General features: G+C 38.6%; 1 protein-coding gene across 1 annotated transcript; it reads left to right on the top strand.

Annotated features, from left to right (window-relative positions):
- Nucleotides 1–23,429, top strand: ren (renin). The gene is made up of 9 exons (XM_077222790.1): nucleotides 1–185; nucleotides 4,120–4,270; nucleotides 4,353–4,476; nucleotides 4,593–4,711; nucleotides 5,048–5,244; nucleotides 8,089–8,211; nucleotides 8,645–8,789; nucleotides 9,678–9,776; nucleotides 21,610–23,429. Exons 1-9 carry the CDS (start codon nucleotides 118–120, stop codon nucleotides 21,769–21,771), a joined length of 1,188 nt encoding a protein of 395 aa, XP_077078905.1. The 5' UTR covers nucleotides 1–117; the 3' UTR covers nucleotides 21,772–23,429.
- Nucleotides 23,430–23,893: the final 464 nt, after the last annotated feature.

Genomic DNA, 23,893 nt, shown 5'->3' with positions numbered 1-23,893 from the left:
AAATAAAGTTCTGTTAAAGAGGAGAGACGTTTTTGAAGGAGTCTGGGTATTAGACGTGTGGCACAGTTACACGGGTCGGTTATTGAGTACTTAAAGTGATTGGATCCATCTGTAAGAATGAACGTGCACTGCTTTACTCTTCTAGTTCTGTCACTCTCAGCAACCAACGCACAGGCCTTATGGAGGTAAGTGAACACAAGTGATCTTTAAAACCTACTAGTCTCAATTTTCATGCTACTAGTACTTATTTTTTAGATACTAGTATCTATTCCATTAAGTACTGGTACTTATTCGTTATAGCTACAAGTGCTTATTCTTTAGGTATAGTGACTATTCTTTAGATACTAGTACCTTTTTAAAATATACTAGTAGTTATTCATTAGATAGTGGCCATTAAATTGGTACTAGTACTTATTTATTTATTTATTATTAGATATTATTAGATATTAGTACTTATTTATTAGATAGATTTATTAGATTGCTTATTCATTAGTTACTAGTACGTATTATAGATACTAGTACTTATTCCTAGTACCTATTAAATAGATACTACTTATTCATTACTAGTACTTATTCATTAGATACTAGTACTTATTTAATAGATACTAGTAAAAAATGCATTATTTTAATACATAATTTTAATTTTATATTTAACAATACTATTACAACATTATTTTCCTGTTATTTCTGTAAATCTGCTTTGAAACAATCTATTGTATAAAGCGCTATATAAATAAAGGTGACTTGACTTGACATTAGATACTAGTACTTATTCATTAGATACTAGTACCTAATTAGATATCACTACTTATTAAATAGCTACTACATATTTATTAGATACTAGTACCTATTTATTAGATACTAGTATTTATTCAAAATGTTACAAGTAAGATTTTTTATTTTACAAGTAAGATTTTTAATTGAACTACCCATTCTGACTAGTCATAACATAAGACGAGTTAAAAAGCTGTTGTACCTAGTATAATAAGAATAGTTACTAACAATTACAAAAGATACTAGTGTCTAATAAATAAGTACTGGTATCTATTGAATAAGTACTAGTAGCTAATTAATAAGTACTAATATCTAATTAATAGGTACTAGTATCTAAATAACAAGTACTAGTATCTAATGAATAAGTACCAGTATCTATTGAATAAGTACAAGTAGCTAATGAATAAGTACTAGTATCTATTTAATAGGTACTAGTATCTAATGACTTAGTACTAGTATTTATTGAATAAGTACTATTATCTAGTAATAGGTACTAGTTTCTAAAAAATAAGTGTGGTATCTAATTAATAACTAGTATCTAATAAATATGTACTAGTCACAATTGGAATATGTACTAGTCAGAACTGAATATTGAATATTGAATTGATATCTGAATGACAGATCCCCTTATAGAAGTCAATGGCAAAAAACTAAAATGTGTTACTAGTAACAAAAGAATAGTTACTAGTCACTATTGAAATGCGTACTAGTATCTATTTAATTGGTACTAGTAACTAATGAATAAGTACTAGTGTATATTTAATACTAGTATGTATGTAATGAATGAGTGCCAGTATAAAAAAAAAGAACTAGCATCAAATGAAATACGACCGATAACGACCTAAGTATCTATTAAAAAGGCAGTCATATCTAAAGAATAGGCACCCGTACCTAAATAATTAGCACTAGTAGCTAATGAATAAGTACCAGTACTTAATGGAATAGATACTAGTATCTAAAAAATAAGTACTAGTAGCATGAAAATAGATAGTAAGTTTTAAGGATTAAATGTTAAGACGGCTTGCCATACTCACTCACTCACTCACTCACACAATCACTTCCTTCTTGACAATGCAGTTCCTTTTCTGTATCATACAAGCTTCTGTAAACCAAAATGTATACTTAATAATGCTTTACTAAAACAAAACAGAAGAAAACCATAAAGCCACATTACAAAAAAAAAAAAAAAAATCGGGGTCCAGGGCTGCCAAAGTAAACTAATGTAAGAGCCCAGCTAACAAAAATATGTTATAAAAATGTTTTGCTAGTGTTATAATTAATTTATGAAAACATTATATCTGAATATTCTTTAAACTTTTAAACCTTAGTTTAAAAAAAAAATTAAAAACGTTTTTCTTGGTTAAAAGAACTTTAAGGGAACATTCCATTTGATCATTTTGCAAAAATGATGGGATTTTTTGAGTGCACTGAAACAAGTTGAAACATTTAAAAAATGTTAGACGAACATGCAACTAAACCATTTCAGAATTAATGATGTATCAATAAGTGTTTGTGCTAATGTTTTAAGGACATTAGCTATTAAAGACCAGATCATCTTTAACAACCATTCTATCAATGTTACTGGGATAATGTTTGGTTATAACTTTGAGAGAACCTTGCCAGAACATTAGCCAAAGTTCTAAAAAGGTTCCCTGTTAGCTGGGATGGTGCTATCGGGGGTCTTACATTTTTTTTTTTTTAAAAACCCTGTCACCTTATTTCAAGGTAAATTTTTGTCCCATGTAATATAAATGAAAAAAATCTTTGGCTTTAATACAAGCCAAATGTTTAATTTGGAATCAAAATGTTGAAAATATATGGGTGAAAATATATGAAAATATATAGCTGCCTTTATATTTTAGGAAAGGAGTCCCTTGAAAAGTAATCCTCATATTTGGGGGCATTTGGCATAAAAAAATTAAACAAATACAAATTTATTTTATCTCTAATGTTTCAACCAATAATAAATATATGTTAATATCTGTTTAAATTGACAATAAGTAGATAATGCAAATTTATTCAGACACTTTGTTAGGTACAGCTTGCTAGTATCGGGGCTGGTCCCACTTTTGCCCTCAGAACTGCCTGAATTCTTCATGCCATAGATTCAACAGGGTGCTGGAGGTTCCTCAGAAATTTTGATCCATATCGACATGATGGCATCACACAGTTGCTGCAGATTTGTCTGCTACACATCCATGATGCGAATCTCCTGTTCCAGCACATCCCAAAGGTGCTCTATTGGACTGTGGAGGCTGTTTGAGTTTTCTGTAAATGACATGTTCAAGAAACCAGTTTGAGATGATTTGAGCTTTGTGATATGGCGTGTCATCCTGCTAGAAGTAGACATCAGAAGATGGGAAACTGTGGTTATAAAGGGATGGACGTGGTCAGTAACAATTCTCAGGTTGCCTGTGGTGTTTAAATGATGCTCAATTGGTACTAATAGGTCCAAAGTGTGCAGAGAAAAAGATCCCTCACAACATTACACTACCAGCAGCCTGAACTGCTGATACAAGGGAGGATGGATCCATGCTTTCATGTTGTTTACACGAAATTCTGACTCTACCATCTGAATGTTGCAGCAGAAATCAGACTAGTCAATGTTTTTTAATTTTTTTTGTCCAATTTTGGTGAGCCCGAGCTAATTGCAGCCTGGTGTGTTCTTCCGCTGCTGTAGCACATCTGCCTCAAGGTTCGACGTGTTGTGCGTTCAGAGATTCTCTTCTGCAGACCTCGGTTGTAACAAGTGGTTGTCCTTACTGGATATTTTCTCTTTTTCGGACCATTCTTTGTAAACCCTATGGTTGTGCATGAAAATCCCATCAGCTGAAATACTCGGACCAGCCCGTCTGGCACCAACAACCATGCCACATTCAAAGTCACTTAAATCACCCTCCTTCCCCGTTTTGATGCTCAGTTTGATGCTCGACCATGTCTACATGCCTAAATGTATTGAGTTGCTGCTATCTGATTGGCTGGTTAGAAATTTGCCTTAACAAGTAATTAAACATGCCTAATAAAGTGGCTGGTGACTATACAAATGGGCAAAATATATGAGGAAATCTAAAATATATTTATATAAAAATATATTTTAAAAAATGTGTTCATTTTGAAATATTATGACACATATTAATTATATATGACAATATCTGTCTTTGCCTTATGGGGAGTATCTTTTTTACTTAAATATTTATTATATAGATGCCCACTTAATCTTAAAATCAGATAAAATGCACTTCTATATGTCCTGTTAATGGTGTCTTATCAGTTGTAAAAAAAAAAAATTTTTATTAATAATAATAATAATATGTAACACAAGACACTTCTCTCTTCACTGCTTAGGGTAAAACTGAAGAAAATGCCATCCATACGAGAAACCATCAAGGAGATGGGTGTCACAACAGCTCAAGTGTTTTCTGAGATTATGCCGAAGTATGATGAACCATCACCCACTAACGGCACAGCTCCAACACCTCTGATCAACTACTTAGATGTAATGCAGTGTTAAAAATGGAAACGATCCACAATTTTGAGCATGTTCATATTTATAATTGCATTTGTCTCTTGTATTTCAGACTCAATACTTTGGTGAGATTAGTATTGGTTCACCAGCTCAGATGTTCAATGTTGTGTTTGACACGGGTTCTGCCAACCTCTGGGTTCCCTCACATAGTTGTTCTCCGTTATACACCGCCTGCTGTGAGTGATTTTCTAAAAGCAATCATATAAATCGAAAGTCATTGTATTATGTAGCTGTACAATGAAAAGCAAAAAAAAAAACAGCTCAAGTCTTCCTTTGTCCATATGTCTCTTAGTCACACACAACAGGTACGATGCTTCAAAATCCCACACGCATATTTACAACGGCACAGGATTCTCCATCCAGTACGCTTCTGGAAACGTCCGGGGATTTCTCAGCGAGGACGTGGTTGTAGTGAGTAACAAAAAGCCATTCATTTATGAATTGGGAATGTTAAATAATGAGTTTAAAGGGAATATCTTGATGAAAATAGCTAAGGTTCGTGAGATAAGATGAAATATTTTTTGCCAAGGTTACCAGACAGTCAGGCACAGAAAAAGATGTAAATGGTAAACCAAGTCCAGATGCTTGTGCACCAAATTTTATCTGCCATCAAGGCAAAATACTGAGTGACTTTAAAACAAATTGACTGTGATAATACAATCTGTAACATGCGATGGAAAACCAAAACTTTAATATGCACACTGTACTTGACGGAGCTGTTTGACCCTTGACCTCTAACATCTTTAGGTGGGTGGTATCCCAGTGGTGCAGGTTTTTGCAGAGGCCACAGCTCTTCCTGCGATCCCGTTCATCTTTGCCAAGTTTGACGGAGTGTTAGGGATGGGCTATCCAGATGCAGCCATTGATGGAATTACACCTGTGTTTGATCGGATCATGTCTCAACATGTTCTAAAAGAGGATGTTTTCTCTGTGTACTACAGCAGGTAAGCATCTAGCATCTCTTTGCATAGGGTGAGCAAAAGGGGGACAAATACTTTTTTGCTTGTCATTTTTATTGCCCCAAGGAGGACCAAGTACATGAAAAATAAGAATAATTGTATAATTAAAATATAAAAATATATATTAAATAATAAACCCATTATTGTGCTAAATGTGGAAAACATCAAATAGACGATACAAATGTAGAAAGAAATATTGGGAACACTTTACAATAAGGTTCATTATTTAACATTAGTTCATGTATATTAACTAACATAAACTAACAGTGAGCAATACATTTGTTATTGTATTAGTTAATCTTTGTTAATGTTTGTCAATAAAAATACAGCTATTCATTGTTTGTTCATGTTAGTTCACACAGCATTAACTAATGTTAACAAATATAACCTTTGGTTTTAATAATGTATTAGTAAATGTTGAAATTAACATTAACTAAGATTAATAAATGCTGTAGAAGTATTTTTCATTCTTAGTTCATGTTAACTAACTAATGTTTACTAATGAAGCTTATTGTAAAGTGTTACAAAAATATTTTATTTGATTCAACAGAATGTATTTAACCTAAACCATGATTAAAAAAAATTAGAGGCTGCATCTGAATCGGTATTTACATGTATTTACAGACCGTTTATTGCAGCTCAGAGTTGGCATGAATGCATTTACACGGCAACAATCGCATAAATAATGCCATGAGATTATGGGTTTTAAATGGGTATTAAAGTGGTGGTTCACTCAAAAATGAAAATTCTGTCATTTACTCTCCTTCATGTCACTTCAAATCTGTATGACTTTCTTTCTTCTGTAGAACATTATAGGAGATCATTTGAGAAATCGTCCCCTTGGAATTATAAGGTTCTATCTGCGTTCTGAGCAGTTTTGAGATATTGAGCTTCAAAGTTTTTGCATTACATATAGGAAAATTTATATGGGGAACAAGTTTCTTTCAAACATGAAAATAACAGGGACCCTAAATGTATTCTAAATGTACAATATCAAAATCCTCTCAAATTTGTAAATGGGTTTTTTTGGAATGGGTCAAACGCAGATAGAACCTTCTAATTCTAAAAAAACACTTTTCGCTTAGAATTATAAGGTTCTATCTGCCAAAACATTATTTGAACATTAAATATAAAATTAATGTTGTAACAATGTCTCAACATGTGTTAGAAAGTAAAATTGTATCCTTTCTATGACATTTATTTCATATTTTGTAGCACTTCCATGTATTTAGGACATTTCAAATTAAGCAAGGTAGGTCTAAATATTTTGTCCAGTGCAGAATCTTAATTTTCGTTACCAATTTGGTGGGTAATTAAACACATTATTGCAGAAATTGTTACTTTAATCTTTCTTTTGTTTAGACAGAAAGCAGCTACTGTAATACATCTGAGCAGGACTTTATTCCAGCTAAAGTGGGCCAGGTGAAATGGATTTCTCTCTAGACATCAGTATGGCTAAAATAACATGCTAACGTTTATTGTTGTAATTAAGACCCCATCAATGAAATTGTTAACTATTTGACCTTTAAGGCTTAAAATTGTAAAAATTAAGACATTTTAAGACTTTAAAAACTACAAGAAAATCGACATGCTTCAGCAAATTAATTCATAAAGTTAAATAATCATTGAAAATGATTCACTGACTATATGATCACAAAAAATGTCAGACTATTTTTTTAATCACACACACACACACACTCTCTCTCACTCACACACACACTTTCACACACACACACACACACACACACACACACACACACACACACACACACACACACACACACACACACACACACACACACACACACACACACACACACACACACCAACACACTTTCACACACACACCAACACACTTTCACACACACACACCAACACACACACACACACACACACACACACACACACACACACACACTCGCACACACACACACTCGCACACACACACACTCGCACACACACACACACACACACACACACTTACACACACACTCACACACACACACACACACACACACACACATACACACACTTTCACACACTCACACACACACACACACACTTTCACACACTCGCGCACACACACACACTTGTATGTTAAATGTTTTTTTTTTAATATTCAATTTACTCACTGCATATTTGTATAATTCAGTTAATAATAACTATAATAATAATAGTTATTAATAATACCCTCATTCATAATTAATAATAATAACCAATACACTATAAAGAAAATGGCCAAATTGAAGCCACTTCATAACACCACACAATTTAGTGAATATTTAATTTACTGTAAATGTATAGCATTCTGCCTTTATGGGGTTTCTTTTTGTCTTCAAGGAAAAAGCCGGCGACATGACATATAAAGTTGATTCTGATTGGTCCTCTTCTGTGCATTCGAAGTGCTGATTGGCTCACGCAGATAGAACCTTATAGAGCCAAGTTAGAGTTCGATTTTGTAGATAGAACCTTTTTGTTTTTTCAATAAAAAGTCCCACAATGTACACAACTTAAAAAAAACACATCACATAATGTAAATAAGTTGTCACAGAATAAGAATATGTGAATAACTCAATTTTGACAAAAATGTCAGATAGAACCTTATAATTCCAAGGGGACGAAATGTCTCTGTATTTCTCAATAAAATGTGAAGTCAATCCTAACCAAAACAGTTTGGTTACCAACATTCTTCAGAATATCTTTTGCAAAAGAAAGAAAGTCATACTGTCACTTTACATTGTTGAGTGTAATAATTTTAATGCATCTAAATAATAGGCTAGTTGCAAAGCCCGCCGGTTACTAGTGCATATCTGTGTATGTATCTATAAGGGACCCAACACACATCCCTGGTGGAGAGCTGGTGCTGGGGGGCACAGACCCGAATTACCATACTGGATCTTTCCATTATATGAAAACCAAAGAGGAAGGCAAGTGGGAGGTCATCATGAAGGGGTAAGAATATTATCATCATCAATTTGAAAGATCAATCATGATTTCTTGCTATGTAGCTCTTCCTGCCCTTCTACATCTGCTTTACATCACAGTTTTCACAAATACTCCTGGTTGTTATAGATATCCTATATCAGATTTCCAGTAGCCATCCGTTTTTAATTTTGAACAGAACCTCAAACCATTTCCAGAGAGGTAATCAATCCTTGCCCCGTGTCCTTTAAAGGAATAGCCGACCCAAAAATTCAATAATACACCCAACCTTATGTCGTTTTTCATCCTTGGAACTTGTATAAATTGTGCATTATATTTCAAGCCAATAATAACACATAATATTAGATTTAAGCCTTCCAAAGGTGAGTAAACTACCTAATTACACAGGTAAATTTGAGGTAAAATTATTTTTGTTCTCTCAAAAATCTTTGTTCCTCTGCAGAGTGTCTGTGGGGGCAGATATGCTGTTTTGCATGGACGGCTGTTCTGCTGTGATTGATACAGGCTCCTCCTACATCACAGGCCCTGCCTCCTCCATTTCCATTCTGATTAAAACAATCGGGGCCGTTGAACTGGCAGAAGGAGGGGTACGTTGTTTCAACCTTTCGGACATTCCTTAAAAATCTGTCTTTATTTAAAAGTGTACATATAATCTGTTAATAATAAGAAAATGGGCTTGAGAGATTAAGCCATTAAAAAAGGAAATTATTTTGTCTGAACCAAAAATATGAATCCACTGCTTAGCAAGAGAAACCACGAAAGCTGAAGAAGCCAAAATTTAAGCCTTGAAAAAAATATTAATGAAATCTCAGCAGTAGTGGCAAACCTTCAAACTTATCTTCAGCTATAACAAAAAAAGAAAGAAATGTGTTGTAGTTGTACACAAACAGAGAGCACATTATGCATGATGGACCTTTTGAAACATTCAGCAGTGGCAATTGATTATAAAACTCTGGATCTAACAAAAACATTTTAGTTTATGTGCAGAAATGAAACATGGCATCCCATATACATCTCATACATGAAACAATATAGCCATAGCCAATGCAGGATGAGTTGAGCATTAAAACCTGTTTCTTATTGTTCCATTTCCTTTTCCTGTTGCACAACTCCATGGGAACAGCTGCTTTGGTCTATCATGTTGGCTGTGCCTCATAAATTACGTCTAAAGAGCAAATGGAATGATTGAAAGCTGATTTTTTTCCCCGCCGGTCTGGTTAATGATATTTAATGTGTGAATTATGTGCGTGATTCTTTCCTTTCAAGTATAAAGTTCAGTTTAGCAAAATGGTGCAGCATGTTGTCTTTGTGTGTTTTTTAAAGTCTCTCTCTCTCTCTCTCTCTCTCTCTCTCTCTCTCTCTCTCTCTCTCTCTCTCTCTCTCTCTCTCTCTCTCTCTCTCTCTCTCTCTCTCTCTCTCTCTCTCTCTCTCTCTCTCTCTCTCTCTCTCTCTCTCTCTCTCTCTCTCTCTCTCAGTATACCGTGAGCTGTAATCTGGTCAAATTGCTGCCCACTGTTGCTTTTCATCTTGGTGGTCAGGAATATTCTCTCACAGATGAGGACTATATTCTCTGGGTGAGGACTTTATATGTATTTATTTCTGGAAATTTTTGCCTTCTGGAGAATGCCTTTAAATTCACATGAACTGATGTTACTTTCTCTCAGTAACCTCCTGTTATTGTTCCGTTTTGCTGTGGAATAAATGAGTCATGACTGGCTATAGTATGCCTTTTGCAGGAAGTCTTAAGCCAGGTTTTATATTTTTGTACCAGATTTTGCCCACGATTTGGCCGCGAAATGTTGAAATTCCTAAAAGATTCCTCTGATCCTAAGCCAAAATCTGAAGTCCTTGAAAAACTATGTATAGTTTGACATGTTGACATGTTTGAAGATGTCAGAAGATTTGATGTACAGTGTGGCTTCTCCTATACGACAACCGTCAAATCAAACACCAATGAAGGTGATGAGAACAACAAACCACCACTTGCTCTACACACATCGTCTTCGGTTTATTTTAATTTTTTTTAAGAAAAGCCATCATCAACACTAGAGATTGTTTTTGTTTGCTAGCCACCATTTCAATCCCGCATGTGATGCAGCTCATAGTCACCGAATGTCCCTTTAAAGGGTAACTCAACCCCTGGTCAGAGCCTGACTCTGCCACCCACTGGCAATATTAAAAAAATGCTGGAAAAGTGGGCAGAGCCCAGCGGAGGGGTGCGTGCACCTGAGACCCGTGTCTCTCTGCAAGGCATGGGGAGCTGGTGCCTGCTTACGTCACGCAGTACCACAACATCCAATAGGAAAATTCAAATGGAGTAGCCACCGTTCAACCTGAAGAGGGCAGCACACAGACGTTTTTACACCATATATTGTAGAATTAAAACACTTTATACCCAAATGTCAAAAAAATTTACTTGAATCAATGAAAAGCATTAATAAAAGCCCTGGTCTTACAGATCATTAACTAAAACAAGTTGTTTTAGGGTTTAGTTACCCTTTAAGGCAAGTAATTTCACTCGGCAGTCATGTTTGAAACGCCTCTCGGGTGGCTATTTCAGTCATGCAAAATCAAAACACAGTCGCATGAATTCAACACCACCATCACTAAACTTTTTTGATCTTTATTTAAAATCTACAAGTTGGAAAGTTTGAGATAGAATAGTTTGCAATGAGTATAAACACAATTAGGCAATAAAAGCACACAAGCTAAGGAGTTGAGTAACCATTACATTCCTAAGTAAAAAGTTACAGTACTTTATGCCTCACTAGGAATAACAGTCATGGCTACTTTTCTGCAATGGGGCAGTCGTAATTAAATATGTGGAGGACAAATGTGGGTGCAGCCTTAAAAATAAAACAGCGTAAAATTACTGAGTACACATTTAATGTAATTATAGGCTAGAGATTAAAGGGTTAATTCACCAACTAATTTAAAATTCTGTCATCATTTACTAACCCTCAAAATGTCTTTCTTTCAACGCAAAAGATGTTATTTTGAAGAATATGGGTAACCAACCATTTTATAGGCCCCAATGACTTCCATAGCAGGAAAAAAAAAAGATTTGAGTATTCTGTTCAGACATATGGTTAAATAACTCATCAGGTCCTTTGTCTGCCCTCATGTACTTAAAGGTGTAGTTCACTTTAAAATGAAAATAACCCCATTCACACTCAAGCCATCCTAGGTGTATATGACTTTTTCTTTCAGACGAATACAATTGGAGTTATATTAATAAACACCCTGACGCTTCCGAGCTTGATAATGGCAGTGAATTGCAACGGTCAGTATGAGGCTCAAAAAAGTGAATCCATCCATCATAAACGAAATCCAAACGGCTATATAAATAAAGTTAATAAAGGCCTTCTGAAGCAAAACGATTGGTTTGTGTAAGAAAAATGATAAAATTTAAAACTTTATGAAGTAAACTAGATTCCGGCCAAAGGAACATACGGATTTCGACTTAAAGGTGCTCTAAGCGATGTTGGGTGACGTTAAAGTATTGTCAAACAAAACGGAGGCTAGCTAGACCCTCCCTCCTCCTCATCCGCACACTAACCCCCCAAACCCCACCCCCAAATCCTTCTTGTCCGTTATTGGCTGCAACAGTTTGTTAAAGGATAAGTTCGGTATTTTACACTTAAAGCCCTGCTTTAAGACCGTTTCTGATGAAATAGAACGGTTAAGATTGAAATTTGGATAAATGCTGCTGTCCCGAGAATTTTAGGTTTCTGTGTTAGCACCCCCCCACCTCCACAATGGTTTCATAGGGGCACTGGAACAATATCATTCATAAAACGCATTAAACTTTAGTTTACAAAGACGTGAAACTCACAGAGTGGTCTGGAGTGTTCACTGATATGCTCACACAAAAATTGCTGCAAAAGATGCTTTCCAACAGGTGTTTTACCATTCGTTGTAAAACTGTGGACCTATTTTTCCAAACGCCTCACACCCGTACATTCTTCCGTTGAGAGCTTGAATAATAGACACTCCAGCCCAGTTGGTGGCGATAATGCACCTTTGCCAATGTTTGGATAGCATAGCCTACGATACCTCGACTGGAAGACAACAGAAAGAATACAAACAACCCCATTTCCGTTCCCGTCGGTGGAGTAATAACGTACCTCACAGAACATCCAATACAAGTCAATGGAGTTGGACAAGAACTACGATATAACCTGTTCGAAAGCATCTTTTTGTAGCGATTTTTGTGTGAGCATATCAGTGAACACCCCAGACCACTCTGTGAGTTTCACGTCTTTGTACACTAAAGTTTAATTTGTTTTATGAATGATATTGTTCCAGTGCCCCTATAAAACCATTGTGGACAGAGCCGGCCCGAGCCTTTTGGGGGCCCTAAGCAGAATTTGATTTGGGGGCCCTAAGCAGAATTTGATTTGGGGGCCCTAAGCAGAATTTGATTTGGCCCACTACGCTAAGTCACCTGTGCTTGACAATTATTGACACAAATGTCACGCAATAATGATATATTATAAATGAATACAGTGAGGTTATGTATTAATACAAAATAAATACTTAATAAAAAATAGATGCCTACTTAAATAAAAAAGTTTAACTTTTAGTTTACTCTTTTACTAACTCTTTGAAACTTCTTAAAACAAACTGTCTCAAAACATATAAAATAAATTATTTGCAAAAAATAATGACAAAACTGAGAAATCAGAAACATAATAAGAGTAAGGGTTCAACAATGACAATTATTGTTGAAAACTGTAAAAATATTATTTCTCAACTGTCTCAATACAGTGTAACTGTCCTCAAAATCTTTTTTATTATTAATATTGTAAAAAACTTTGTTGGATTGTACATGACAGAATCCAACAAAGTATGTTACTATAATACCGGTAATGATGTACTGGCGCTCGTTGTATGTGTGTATGCAATCTATTTTTCCCCTCGGGGCTTGCCGTAGATAGGAATGGGTCGTGCGCACTTGGTACTGGAGTGTTGCGGGTTTTTGGAGTTAGTGATCTGATGTGTGGTATAATAAAGTGGAGAAGAGTTCAAACTGCTATGTTTATTATTTATTCAAACTGCTACCCTTACAGCTAGAAGGTTAAGTTCCCCTGCGGCTATTTTCTCCAACTTAAACCGATACGGTGACTATGCGCAGTTGCGCACGAATTGTCTATGCACTCGCGAGGTGTCTAGATTATGCGCATGACTTAAACGCTGGCAGACACAGCAGCAGTTGTTGGCATATTGATCATGAAATCAAAATTTTCTTGTCTTGAATTATTCATTCATTCATTCATATTCATTCATTAATTTATGTCACTTGTTTAAGTCATCTAAAAGAAACAAAAATTTTAACTCGATTGGCAGCCGCTTATGCCTCGGGCCGGCCCTGATTGTGGAGGTGGGGGGGGGGGTGCTAACACAGAAACCTAAAATTCTCGGGACAGCAGCATTTTTCCAAATTTCAATCTTAACCGTTCTATTTCATCAGAAACGATCTTAAAACAGGGCTTTAAGTGTAATATACTGTTGTAACCTGGCCCTTTAAGTCCCTTAACTGCCTGCTGTGTTCTTGTAGCTTATTGGTTGTTCAGCTACGCACTCCTTAGCATAGAGCAGGAAGTGAAGTTAGTTGTTGTTCTTAGAGGTTGCTCGCATGCTCATCGCACGTCGGAGAAACTGCCGTCCAGTGCCGGAGCAAGAGCGCCTATCAGCTGCAGCAACCGATATAAGTTTGTGTTCATGAATGTTGGTGAGTGCGCTGTGAACTGTAACTTACATCTGTGTCCTAAGATCTTCAGTAAAACTTGTGAAAGCATATCCTTGTCGTGGCTCATTCCACCCGCGTTTCCATGTGTTGGCTACATAGCAAGAACACGACAACTGGTGTCAGAAGCGAGATTGTGTTTGAAACAACGTGGATTAACCCAGAAGAATATCGGATATCGATTAAAAAAAGTGGATGCTGCAGTGGCATGCTAATGTGTTAGCGCTTCACTTGAGGCCGGAGGCGCGAGTGGGCTGACGTCATCGCGCCCGATGAGAACCGTGTTGACTCAACTACACTGAATTGCCAGAGACATTAAGAAAATCAAATGCTCCTGGAGGTCGTCTGTAAGGATGATTGACTAAAATAAAAAAGTACGACAAAACTATATGGATAAAAAGCCCTCCACCATTCTTCAATATCAGGCAGTTCACTGGTAGCCGGAGGCGCGAGTTTGCTGTCGTCCTCGCGCTCGCACCCGATGAGAACCGTGTTGACTCAACTACACTGTGAACTGTCAGAGACATCAAGAAAACCAAATGCTCCTGGAAGATTTTTTTTGTGAGAATAATTGACTGTAAAAAAAGAAGAAAAAAAGAAGATATAGATTAAAAAAAAAAAAAGCTATCAAAAAAAAAAAAAAAGAAAGAAAAGATTTAAAAAAAAAAAAAAAAAAAGCTATCAAAAAAAAAAAAAAAAAAAAAGCTATCTAAAAAGAAAAGAAAAGCTATATATAAAAAAAAGCTATAAAAAAATAAAGAGAAATATTAAAACATGTCCCAGGAAGATTTATACCAAGGAGCGATGGCAGCAGCAGCCTCTGATCCCGACCAACCTCCAGAATGGTTGAAGGCAATGCTTGAAAATCAGAGCAAGAATAATGAGCAACTGCGAACGATGATGACTCCAATATTGCACCATATTGCAAGTAGTACCCAAGCCCAGCACACATCCATGTCCACTGCACCTAGGTGGGACACCCGTGAGAGCTTGCAGCCCACTGTCAGAGATAAGCGAATGCCTTACATTGATTCACAGTTTCCCTTGGATAATCCAGAGAGGTCACGCAACATTACAAGCGGACCGTTTGACACTTCCTGAGCATATTCGAGAGGACTACACTCTTCTGAAAGAGCAGCTAACTCAACGTTTTGGTCAACGAGACCCCCCAACCACGATTAGGAGGAAGCTTGGAGAACTCCACCAGTTCAAAGAGTCGGCAGCAGAGTTCGCTGAAGAGGTACAACGCTTAGTCACCTTAGCCTACCCTGGTGTGGACCTCGATCTGCAAGACCAACTTGCCACAGATTTCTTCCTCAAAGGGCTTCGTAACCAAAAGGTGGCTTATGAAGTAATGAACAGAGATCCCCATTCATTAGTGGAGGCTCAAAGATTTGTAGAGGCCCACGAGCACAATTATCGAGCCACTGTGGGGCGTGATGTTGATTCAAAGAGCAGAGCCAGGCGGATTTCATGGGCAGATGATGATGTGTCCATTGAAACTCCAGCAGCCTCACGCAGGGTGCATAGTCCAAGCTACGTCACTGCAGACCAGCTAACCCTTCTCTCGCAGAAAACTGCAGCCCTAACAGAGACAGTGGAGAGGATTAGTAAGAACTATGTGACTGCTGACCAGTTTCACCTCCTTATGAAAAAGATGGAGCAGCTGCAATCAAAACTAGACAACCCTGTGGCTAAGGAGCCAAGAAAGCTGGAGGAAGCAAATCAGGAAAATAGGCGAGGGCGGTCTCCAACACAACGTGGTGCAGCACAAACCAGATCCTACTCCCCAAGTCCCAGCCGTGTTGGAACAGGTGTGTGTTATCACTGTGGGGAAGAAGGACATTTTCGCAGAGAGTGCATGAGGCTGTCAACCCTGCCACCCAACTCTGGACAAAGTAGTAAGGATCAAAACCGCAGTACTGCTCCAAGAGACTCGGTAAGCTGGAGAAGTCAGTCCCCCACACCCCAGGTGGGACGCGCTACAAGTAGAGGCCCAAGCTTGCTCATTGATGCAACTGTGAACAGCATTCCAGTGAAAGCCGTTGTAGACACAGGAGCTGAAGCAACAGTTATCTCAGAAACCCTATATCAGCAGTTTCCCTCAAATAAGCAGATGGCTTTAACACAGACATGCCTCCATAATGCAGAATCAGGGAAAGACATGAGCGCCAAAGGTGGACTAAAAGTTAAATTCCAAATTGGTACCTGGAGTGCAGAATGGGACGTTTTTGTGGCTCCGATACGTGACTCTGTTCTTCTGGGCCTCGATCTTCTGCAAGCTGCAAATGTAACAATCCACACGAATGGCAGAGTATTAGTCGAGGAGGAGCTGGTTCCGGCTAGGATCGTTGGCGGTGATGGAACAGACTATCACGTTGCACGAGTGGTCCTGGAGACAGACACAATGTTACCTCCAGAAAGTGAATGTCTTGTCTGGGGAGAAGTTGATAATCCAAAACCTGGTGTCTGTGCTGTTTTGGAACCCTACCCGATCACAGAAACTGTGGCTTCTGGAAGTGTTGTCACAACCATGGAGCAACGGGTGATTGTCAGGCTCTGCAATCTTTCCAGCCACAAGACTACCTTACTGAAAGGAGCCTGCCTTGGTCTCTTAGTTGAAACTTATTCAGATGAGAGCTTATCTAATTATACGCAGCAAGAAGAGGACTGTAGTCTTCAAGAGCAGAGTGATGACACCGTTCATTCAGAACTGAGAAGACTGACAACTGCCACTGACTTGGCCGAGCACCTCCAAGCCCTTTATGCTGCTTCAAGCGGGACATTAAGTGAGGAACAGCAACAACGACTTGTTAAGCTCCTGCATTCGTACAGGTTTCTCTTTGCCATTTCAGATGATGACCTTGGATTCTTAACAGCTGTCACACACAAGATAAACACTGGAGCGGCTAGGCCAGTACGCCAGCCTGTAAGACGGACTCCCCTTGGGTTTCAAGGGGAAGAGGAGAAGCACCTCAAAGCTATGCTGGAAGCAGGAGTTGTTAGACCTTCCTCCTCAGAGTGGGCATCACCTGTGGTGCTAGTCCGTAAAAAGGATGGTGGTGTCCGCTGGTGTGTCGATTATCGGCGCCTAAACAGCCTGACAATTAAGGATGCTTATCCTCTCCCCAAGATTGAGGAATGTCTTGATGTTCTTGGTGGCGCTTGTGTTTTCTCTACCCTAGACCTCCAATCTGGGTACTGGCAAATTGTAGTAGATGAAATGGACAGAGCAAAGACGGCCTTCATCACTCGCTATGGGCTTTATGAATACAATCGTATGCCCTTCGGACTGTGCAATGCTCCAAGCACTTTCCAAAGGGCAATGGAGCTTGTTCTTCGAGGACTTCAGTGGGAAACCCTTCTAATTTACTTGGATGACATCATAATCCTGGGTAAAGAGGTAGACGAGAGCCTTGATCATCTTGAAGTGGTATTCCAACGCCTTGACAGTTACGGGTTGAAGCTGAAGTCATCAAAGTGTCATCTACTCAAAGATGAAGTCCTTTTTCTGGGCCATGTGGTCAGTGGTGAGGGTATACGCCCCAATCCAGCTTTGATTAAGGATGTGGAAGCTTGGAAAACCCCCACAAGTGTGCATGAGCTGAAGGCCTTCCTTGGACTGTGTAACTACTACAGGAAGTTTGTTCAGGCATTCTCTGAGTTGACCAGCCCTCTAAATGAACTCCTTCGAAAAGAAGTAAAATTCCTGTGGACTGAGGAGCACCAAAATGCCTTCACACAGCTCAAGGAAAAGTTAACTTCTGTACCAATACTTGGGTATCCTTCGGCGGAAGGGAAATATATCCTGGACACAGATGCATCAAATCACAGCATTGGAGCAGTGTTATCACAACTCCAGTGGGGAGAGGAGAGAGTTATCACCTACGCCAGTAATCACCTTACCCCAGCCCAGAGGAGATACTGTGTAACGAGACGAGAGTTGCTGGCTATTGTCTGCTACACCCGCCAATTTCGACACTACCTGCTTGGCAAGAAGTTCCTTCTGCGCACTGATCACAACAGCCTGACCTGGTTGTTCCGTTTCAAACACCCTGAAGGACAGCTTGCACGATGGCTGGAAGAGCTGAGCCAGTATGATTTTGTCATTGAGCACAGGGCTGGAAAACACCATTCAAATGCTGATGCAATGTCAAGACGTGAGGGCGAGATCCACAACATGTGTAACTGTTATCAGGCAGGGAAGGATGTTTCAGATTTGCCATGTGGAGGTTGCCAACATTGCCAAAGACTCCATGACCGTTGGGAGAGGTTTGAAGAAGACGTTGATGACGTGGTGCCACTAGCAGTAAGGCGCATTGAGTGTGAAACAGAGGAACACAATGACATTTGCACAGGTGAAGAGAACAGGCCAGCTTCAGAGTTGCTTGGAGCCCCACGTGTTAATTGGTTAGAAACCATTACCAAACAACAGCTGGCTCAAAAACAAAAGGCTGATCCTGATCTTTCAATCTTGCATGAGTGGAAAGAGAGTGAAACCCTTCCCACAAAAGAGCAGGTAGCATTGAAAAGTCCAGCGGTAAGGAAATACTGGCTGTGTTGGCCGCAAGTCCAATCACATCAAGGTGTTCTCTTCTATTGTTGGGAAAGGCCTGGAGGACTCAGCCCTTCTTTGCTGCTACTAGTACCAGCTTCAATGCAAGCAGAAGTGTTGCAAGCCTGCCATAACCCACCCCAGTCTGGTCATTTGGGGGAAGGCAAGACGTTAGAGCGACTCCGTCAGAGTTTTCACTGGTATGGCATGGGTGGAGATGTACATTTGTACATACAACGGTGCCAACAATGTAACGCTTGCAAAGCTGCAGGACCTACTAAGAGAGCCAAACTTCAAAATTACCAAGCAGGGGCCCCAATGGATCGGATCCATCTCGATATACTGGGTCCATTTCCTGTGTCTAGTTCTGGAAACAAGTATGTCCTCATCATCATTGATCAATTCACTCGATGGGTGGAAGCCTTTCCGGTTGCAGACCAAGGGGCAGAAACTACATCTAGGACACTAGTTTACGAGTTCATTTCCCGGTTTGGTGCACCACTTGAATTGCACACAGACCAGGGTCGCAATTTTGAAAGCTCACTATTCAAGAATGTTTGTAGTCTCTTGCAGATCACAAAAACAAGGACGACCCCTTACCACCCTGCCTCAAATGGGCAAGTTGAGCGGTTCAACCGTACACTCCTTCAGATGATCCGCTGCTATGTGAACCAGGATCAGAAAAACTGGGATGTGCACCTTCCCCTCCTTACATCAGCATATCGTAGCTCCCAGCATGCAGTTACCGGATTCACACCCAATAGGCTGATGCTCGGAAGGGAAGTCTACCAACCTCAAGATCTGTGGTCTGGCATAGCAGAGCAGAGGTCAGAAAGTTTGGGAGTTCCAGAGTTCCTGTACAACTTGGAGAAAGGCTTAAGAGAAGCACATGACACTGCCAGAGAGCACCTTCGAACAGCTCAACAACGTCAAAAGAAGACGTATGATCTCAGGGCTCAAGAGAGGATGTATAGTGTGGGAGATCTGGTGTATATTAGGGACAGCACCAAAAAGAAGGGACAGAGTCCAAAACTCCAAGCACCGTGGAAAGGGCCCATGGTGATATCTGCCTGTCGTGGCCCTGTACTTTATGAGGTTCAGGGATTACGACACAAGAAAATCATGCATCATGATCGTCTCAAACCTTATGACTGTGAGGTGATTCCAGCATGGGTTAAGCGCCAAAGGAGCCAGATTCTGCAAAAGAGCAATGGTACCCCGGATGATCCTATCATTCAAGAACCTCAGCTTGAACCTGAACAGCTCGCAACCCAGGACAGTAGTGAAACAGATTCAGCATCTTCTGACCTGGAGCCCAAGGAAAACCTGGACAAAGGAAGAAAACGTCAGCCAACAGCTCGCCGACGAAGAAAAAAAGAAAGAAAACTTGGGTTTATGTTAGACCTAGGACAAGAAGAAACAATCAAGAGGACAAACAAAGGAAGAGAAATTCGTAAGCCTGCCAGATACAATGATTAAGAGAAAAGAGAATGACTGTTCCAGACTTCAGTTAAGTGCAAGTACTTATGGACTTTTATTTCAGAGCTAACGCCTTTGAAGACTTTTCCAGACTAAAGGTACTTACTGGTCATAATTACATGTACAATGTTTTAGTTATTGATTTGGTTCCTGTTTTTGGGCTATTGTACTGAAGGGACTCAGTACTGCTAGAGGGGGGATAGTGTTGTAACCTGGCCCTTTAAGTCCCTTAACTGCCTGCTGTGTTCTTGTAGCTTATTGGTTGTTCAGCTACGCACTCCTTAGCATAGAGCAGGAAGTGAAGTTAGTTGTTGTTCTTAGAGGTTGCTCGCATGCTCATCGCACGTCGGAGAAACTGCCGTCCAGTGCCGGAGCAAGAGCGCCTATCAGCTGCAGCAACCGATATAAGTTTGTGTTCATGAATGTTGGTGAGTGCGCTGTGAACTGTAACTTACATCTGTGTCCTAAGATCTTCAGTAAAACTTGTGAAAGCATATCCTTGTCGTGGCTCATTCCACCCGCGTTTCCATGTGTTGGCTACATAGCAAGAACACGACAATACCGAACTTGTCCTTTAAGTTTGTGGTGCGGGTTAGCCCAGTTTGTTTTTGTTGCCGTTTGTGGAGCCTGTGGTGTCTTCAGAGACCCTGTTTTTTTACAGTGTGTTAAGGGGACAGGCAGCTAGCGGATAGTGAGGAGATGTTTGCTGTATGTGACAAAAAAAAATTTGGCCTAAAAAACGCGTGACATCGCTTAGAGCAACTTTAAGTGTAAAGCGCAACTTATGCCTAGTTCACACTGCAGGTCAAGTCACTCTTCTTTTCAAACTGCACGAGTCAGCACGACTATTTGGGGTAACATTCAGTTGCTGTGACAGGGGGTTTGTCGATGGATCGGCGACAGGGGGTTTCACACTGCATGACTTTACAAGAGAAAGAATCGCCGACAACCTCTGTCAACCTCTGTCTTGTCTACGTTTCACAACCAAACGCACGCGAGAAGGGTTAAGGAAATAATGCAAGATCACGAGACTAAAAGCGCGAAAGTTGAAAGAGAAGTAAGAAATACATACATGTTTAGAACAACTAGCAGGTGAGCAAATGATGACAGAATATTCATTTTTGGGTGAACTATCCCTTTAAATAGTGCATATCTTTACTGCATTAGGCTAATGTGTAAATGTGGTGTTGACTTGTGCAATGAACGTTTTTAAAACTCCCTAACCTCACATGATTGACACCCAATTAGAGGCTAAGTTAATGTTGTGGTATCTTTCACAATTTCTCTAAGATCATGTTTTACTGGGGCACAGCAGAAAAAAGAGTCAAGAGATGCCCTACATTTGCTTAAGCTTTGACTGAAGTGTTGTTTTCATTGGAAATACTATTGCTGACTCTGTACTACGCTGTCAATGCGGCATTTCATTTAGCACTGAAGTCTGGGATCTATTCCACTAAGTGGAATGACTTTTTTCATTAAATTCAAAATGCCTCATGTTGTATATGCATGTGGTTTTCCAGATGGCTTCTAAAGTGCAGCATCTGTTTCGAGATTCATCAATCTATGTAACAGCTATATGGACTTGCATTAGCTTTTCGAATGTCTCTTTTTCTTCTTCTTACAGCAGTCAGAGTTCGGGGAGGACATCTGCACTGTGACGTTCAAAGCGTTGGATGTGCCACCCCCTACTGGTCCCATCTGGATACTGGGTGCAAACTTCATAGCGAGATACTATACAGAGTTTGATCGGGGAAACAATCGCATTGGCTTTGCTCGAGCAGTCTGACAAACTTAGGGTTTCTACTACACCACAATCTTATTGCTATCACATGTACACAACACATTAGCTACTTGATCTGTCACATGAATAGCAGGTAGCTAAGTCATATATTCCTTTGTGAAAATTTGTTAGACTTTAGCATACTTTAAAAAAAAGTACTTATTATGGAAATAATATAATTTAAAAGAATATCCTTTAGTACGAACTGAATGTAATGTTTCGCGGACTCAGAATTGCAAGTTAATTTACAATTAAATTGAAATTAATTACAGTTGAAATTTTTAAGAAATGCAATTGGTTGAACTTAAATGTATTTTGTTGACGTAAAAGTATAGGATTTAACTACATATTTATATGTAATTTCATTATTGTCTTTGAAATATGATTAAATTGTACTGGTGAATATACTGACAAGCATTTATGGTAACTCAAATTTCTATTGACATTTGTATGTCATGTATACGATTTAATTCTATTTGTAATTACACTTTTGTATTGATGAAGTTACATTTACGACATTTAAAATATATTAACTTTAAATGTATTGTCAAATAACAGACTAGTTAAAATTGTAATCAAGTATTTTACATGTGACATTATTACAAAGTGCACTTTTTAAATGTATTCAAAGTGTTTTACAAAACATAGTCATGAAAGTGTACTCTAAGTACACTTAAGTGGCCTTTTATTTCGTTTTTGGTTTTTACTGATAAGGTTTTAAGTACACTACAAGTGCACATTCGATACAATTAAGCACACTTCTTTTTCCACAAGGGTTCACAAGGTCAGAGGCAGGGTTGATGTTGCTAAAACTCATTCTAAAGTCTGACTTCAATAGGAATTTATCTTCCCACGATCCACAAGTGAGTTTAGACAGGAGGGAGGCTGTTCTTCGATCAGCAAATGCGTTGTCCTTTGTCAGAAGTGTTTTGCAACACCAGAACGAATGGGTTTATAATGTTTTTTTTCGCGGACAGAGAACATAATCCTGAATTCTCTTAAGCAACACTTTGTGGGTTTCATTGACCATTACATTTGGTTTTAGTTTTAGCTGAATGTGTATTAATAGCTTTGAAAAAAGTAGTAACTCAAAAAGACACACCCTTTAGACTTCTGCACCAAATAAAATGCATTAAAAACCAATTATAGTTATATAAAATATATTTATAGTTACATAAAACAAATAATCTGCGTATGATTGCTACATGTTAACAAAATATCCAAGCAATCCACTTGCATTCAGATTTTTTATTTCTATAATCACCTTGTACAAGACTATACAATACATTGTTGTTGCTTTAATGTATAATTATCATAAGATGCAGTATGAAATGGTTTCACATGTTAATATTAGTGTCCTACAATGTGTGAATAATGTGAACACTCAATAAACCAAAAACAACTGGAGTGTTTTTAGTTGGCAACACTTCTTTCACCTCTCAGAACTTCACAATCCAAAACACACATATGAGGCAAACCAATGGTCAGAATGGATGGAGATAAATTCGTAATATCTCTTAAAATCTTTATCCCTTTTGACCATCCTCATTCTCTGTCCCGCTATGTACTCTGGAAGCTGTTACAAAACCGCAGGACTGATGAACAGCACTGCAACATCTTCATTACTCTGGAGCGCACATCCAAATAAACACAGACTGAAGACATTCCCTGGTTCTTATTTTTTTATGTGTTTGTCTCTCTGTCCCAGTCTGTGCGTGTTTAGAAACTTGCTTTTCTTGCAGCGTTTCTTTTGAGAAAGGTTGTGAAATGGAATGTGAGATGTGATCTCCTGCTGTTACAGTCACGCTGAAGACGCCTTCCTCAGCAGGAGCTACAGATTTTATCACTATCTTTTTCTCCTTTTCTCTCCCTCCGTTCCTGCAACACATTCTTTAGCTGGTTTGAAGTGTTTATCATCACTGCTTTTCAGTTTTCGAAAGAGCTATAACAGATGGTCACATCATACTGTATATTTTATTGGATTAAATGTTAAATTAAAAAATTGGCTTCAAAATGTTGTGGGAATATTGCTTTCATTGGTTGTCAATTTCAGTTTTCTCCTCAGTGTCATTTTTCATCCTGCTAGTCTTTCATAATATCACTTTACCTAACAAAAGACAGTTATGAC

The sequence above is a fragment of the Siphateles boraxobius genome, unplaced genomic scaffold (genome assembly GCF_051911475.1).
Source record: "Siphateles boraxobius isolate OS27281-9 unplaced genomic scaffold, OSU_SipBor_1 9, whole genome shotgun sequence".
NCBI classification, from domain to species: Eukaryota; Metazoa; Chordata; class Actinopteri; order Cypriniformes; family Leuciscidae; genus Siphateles; species Siphateles boraxobius.
The sequence above is the reverse complement of the archived record's forward strand: the minus strand, read 5'-3'. Positions and strand labels throughout refer to the sequence as shown.

Coding starts and splice junctions, on each gene's coding strand:
- ren (XM_077222790.1), top strand. CDS start 118: ATGAACGTGCACTGCTTTACTCTTCTAGTTCTGTCACTCTCAGCAACC. Junction 4,712..5,047: donor TCAGCGAGGACGTGGTTGTA/GTGAGTAACAAA, acceptor TAACATCTTTAG/GTGGGTGGTATCCCAGTGGT. Junction 5,245..8,088: donor TTCTCTGTGTACTACAGCAG/GTAAGCATCTAG, acceptor TGTATCTATAAG/GGACCCAACACACATCCCTG.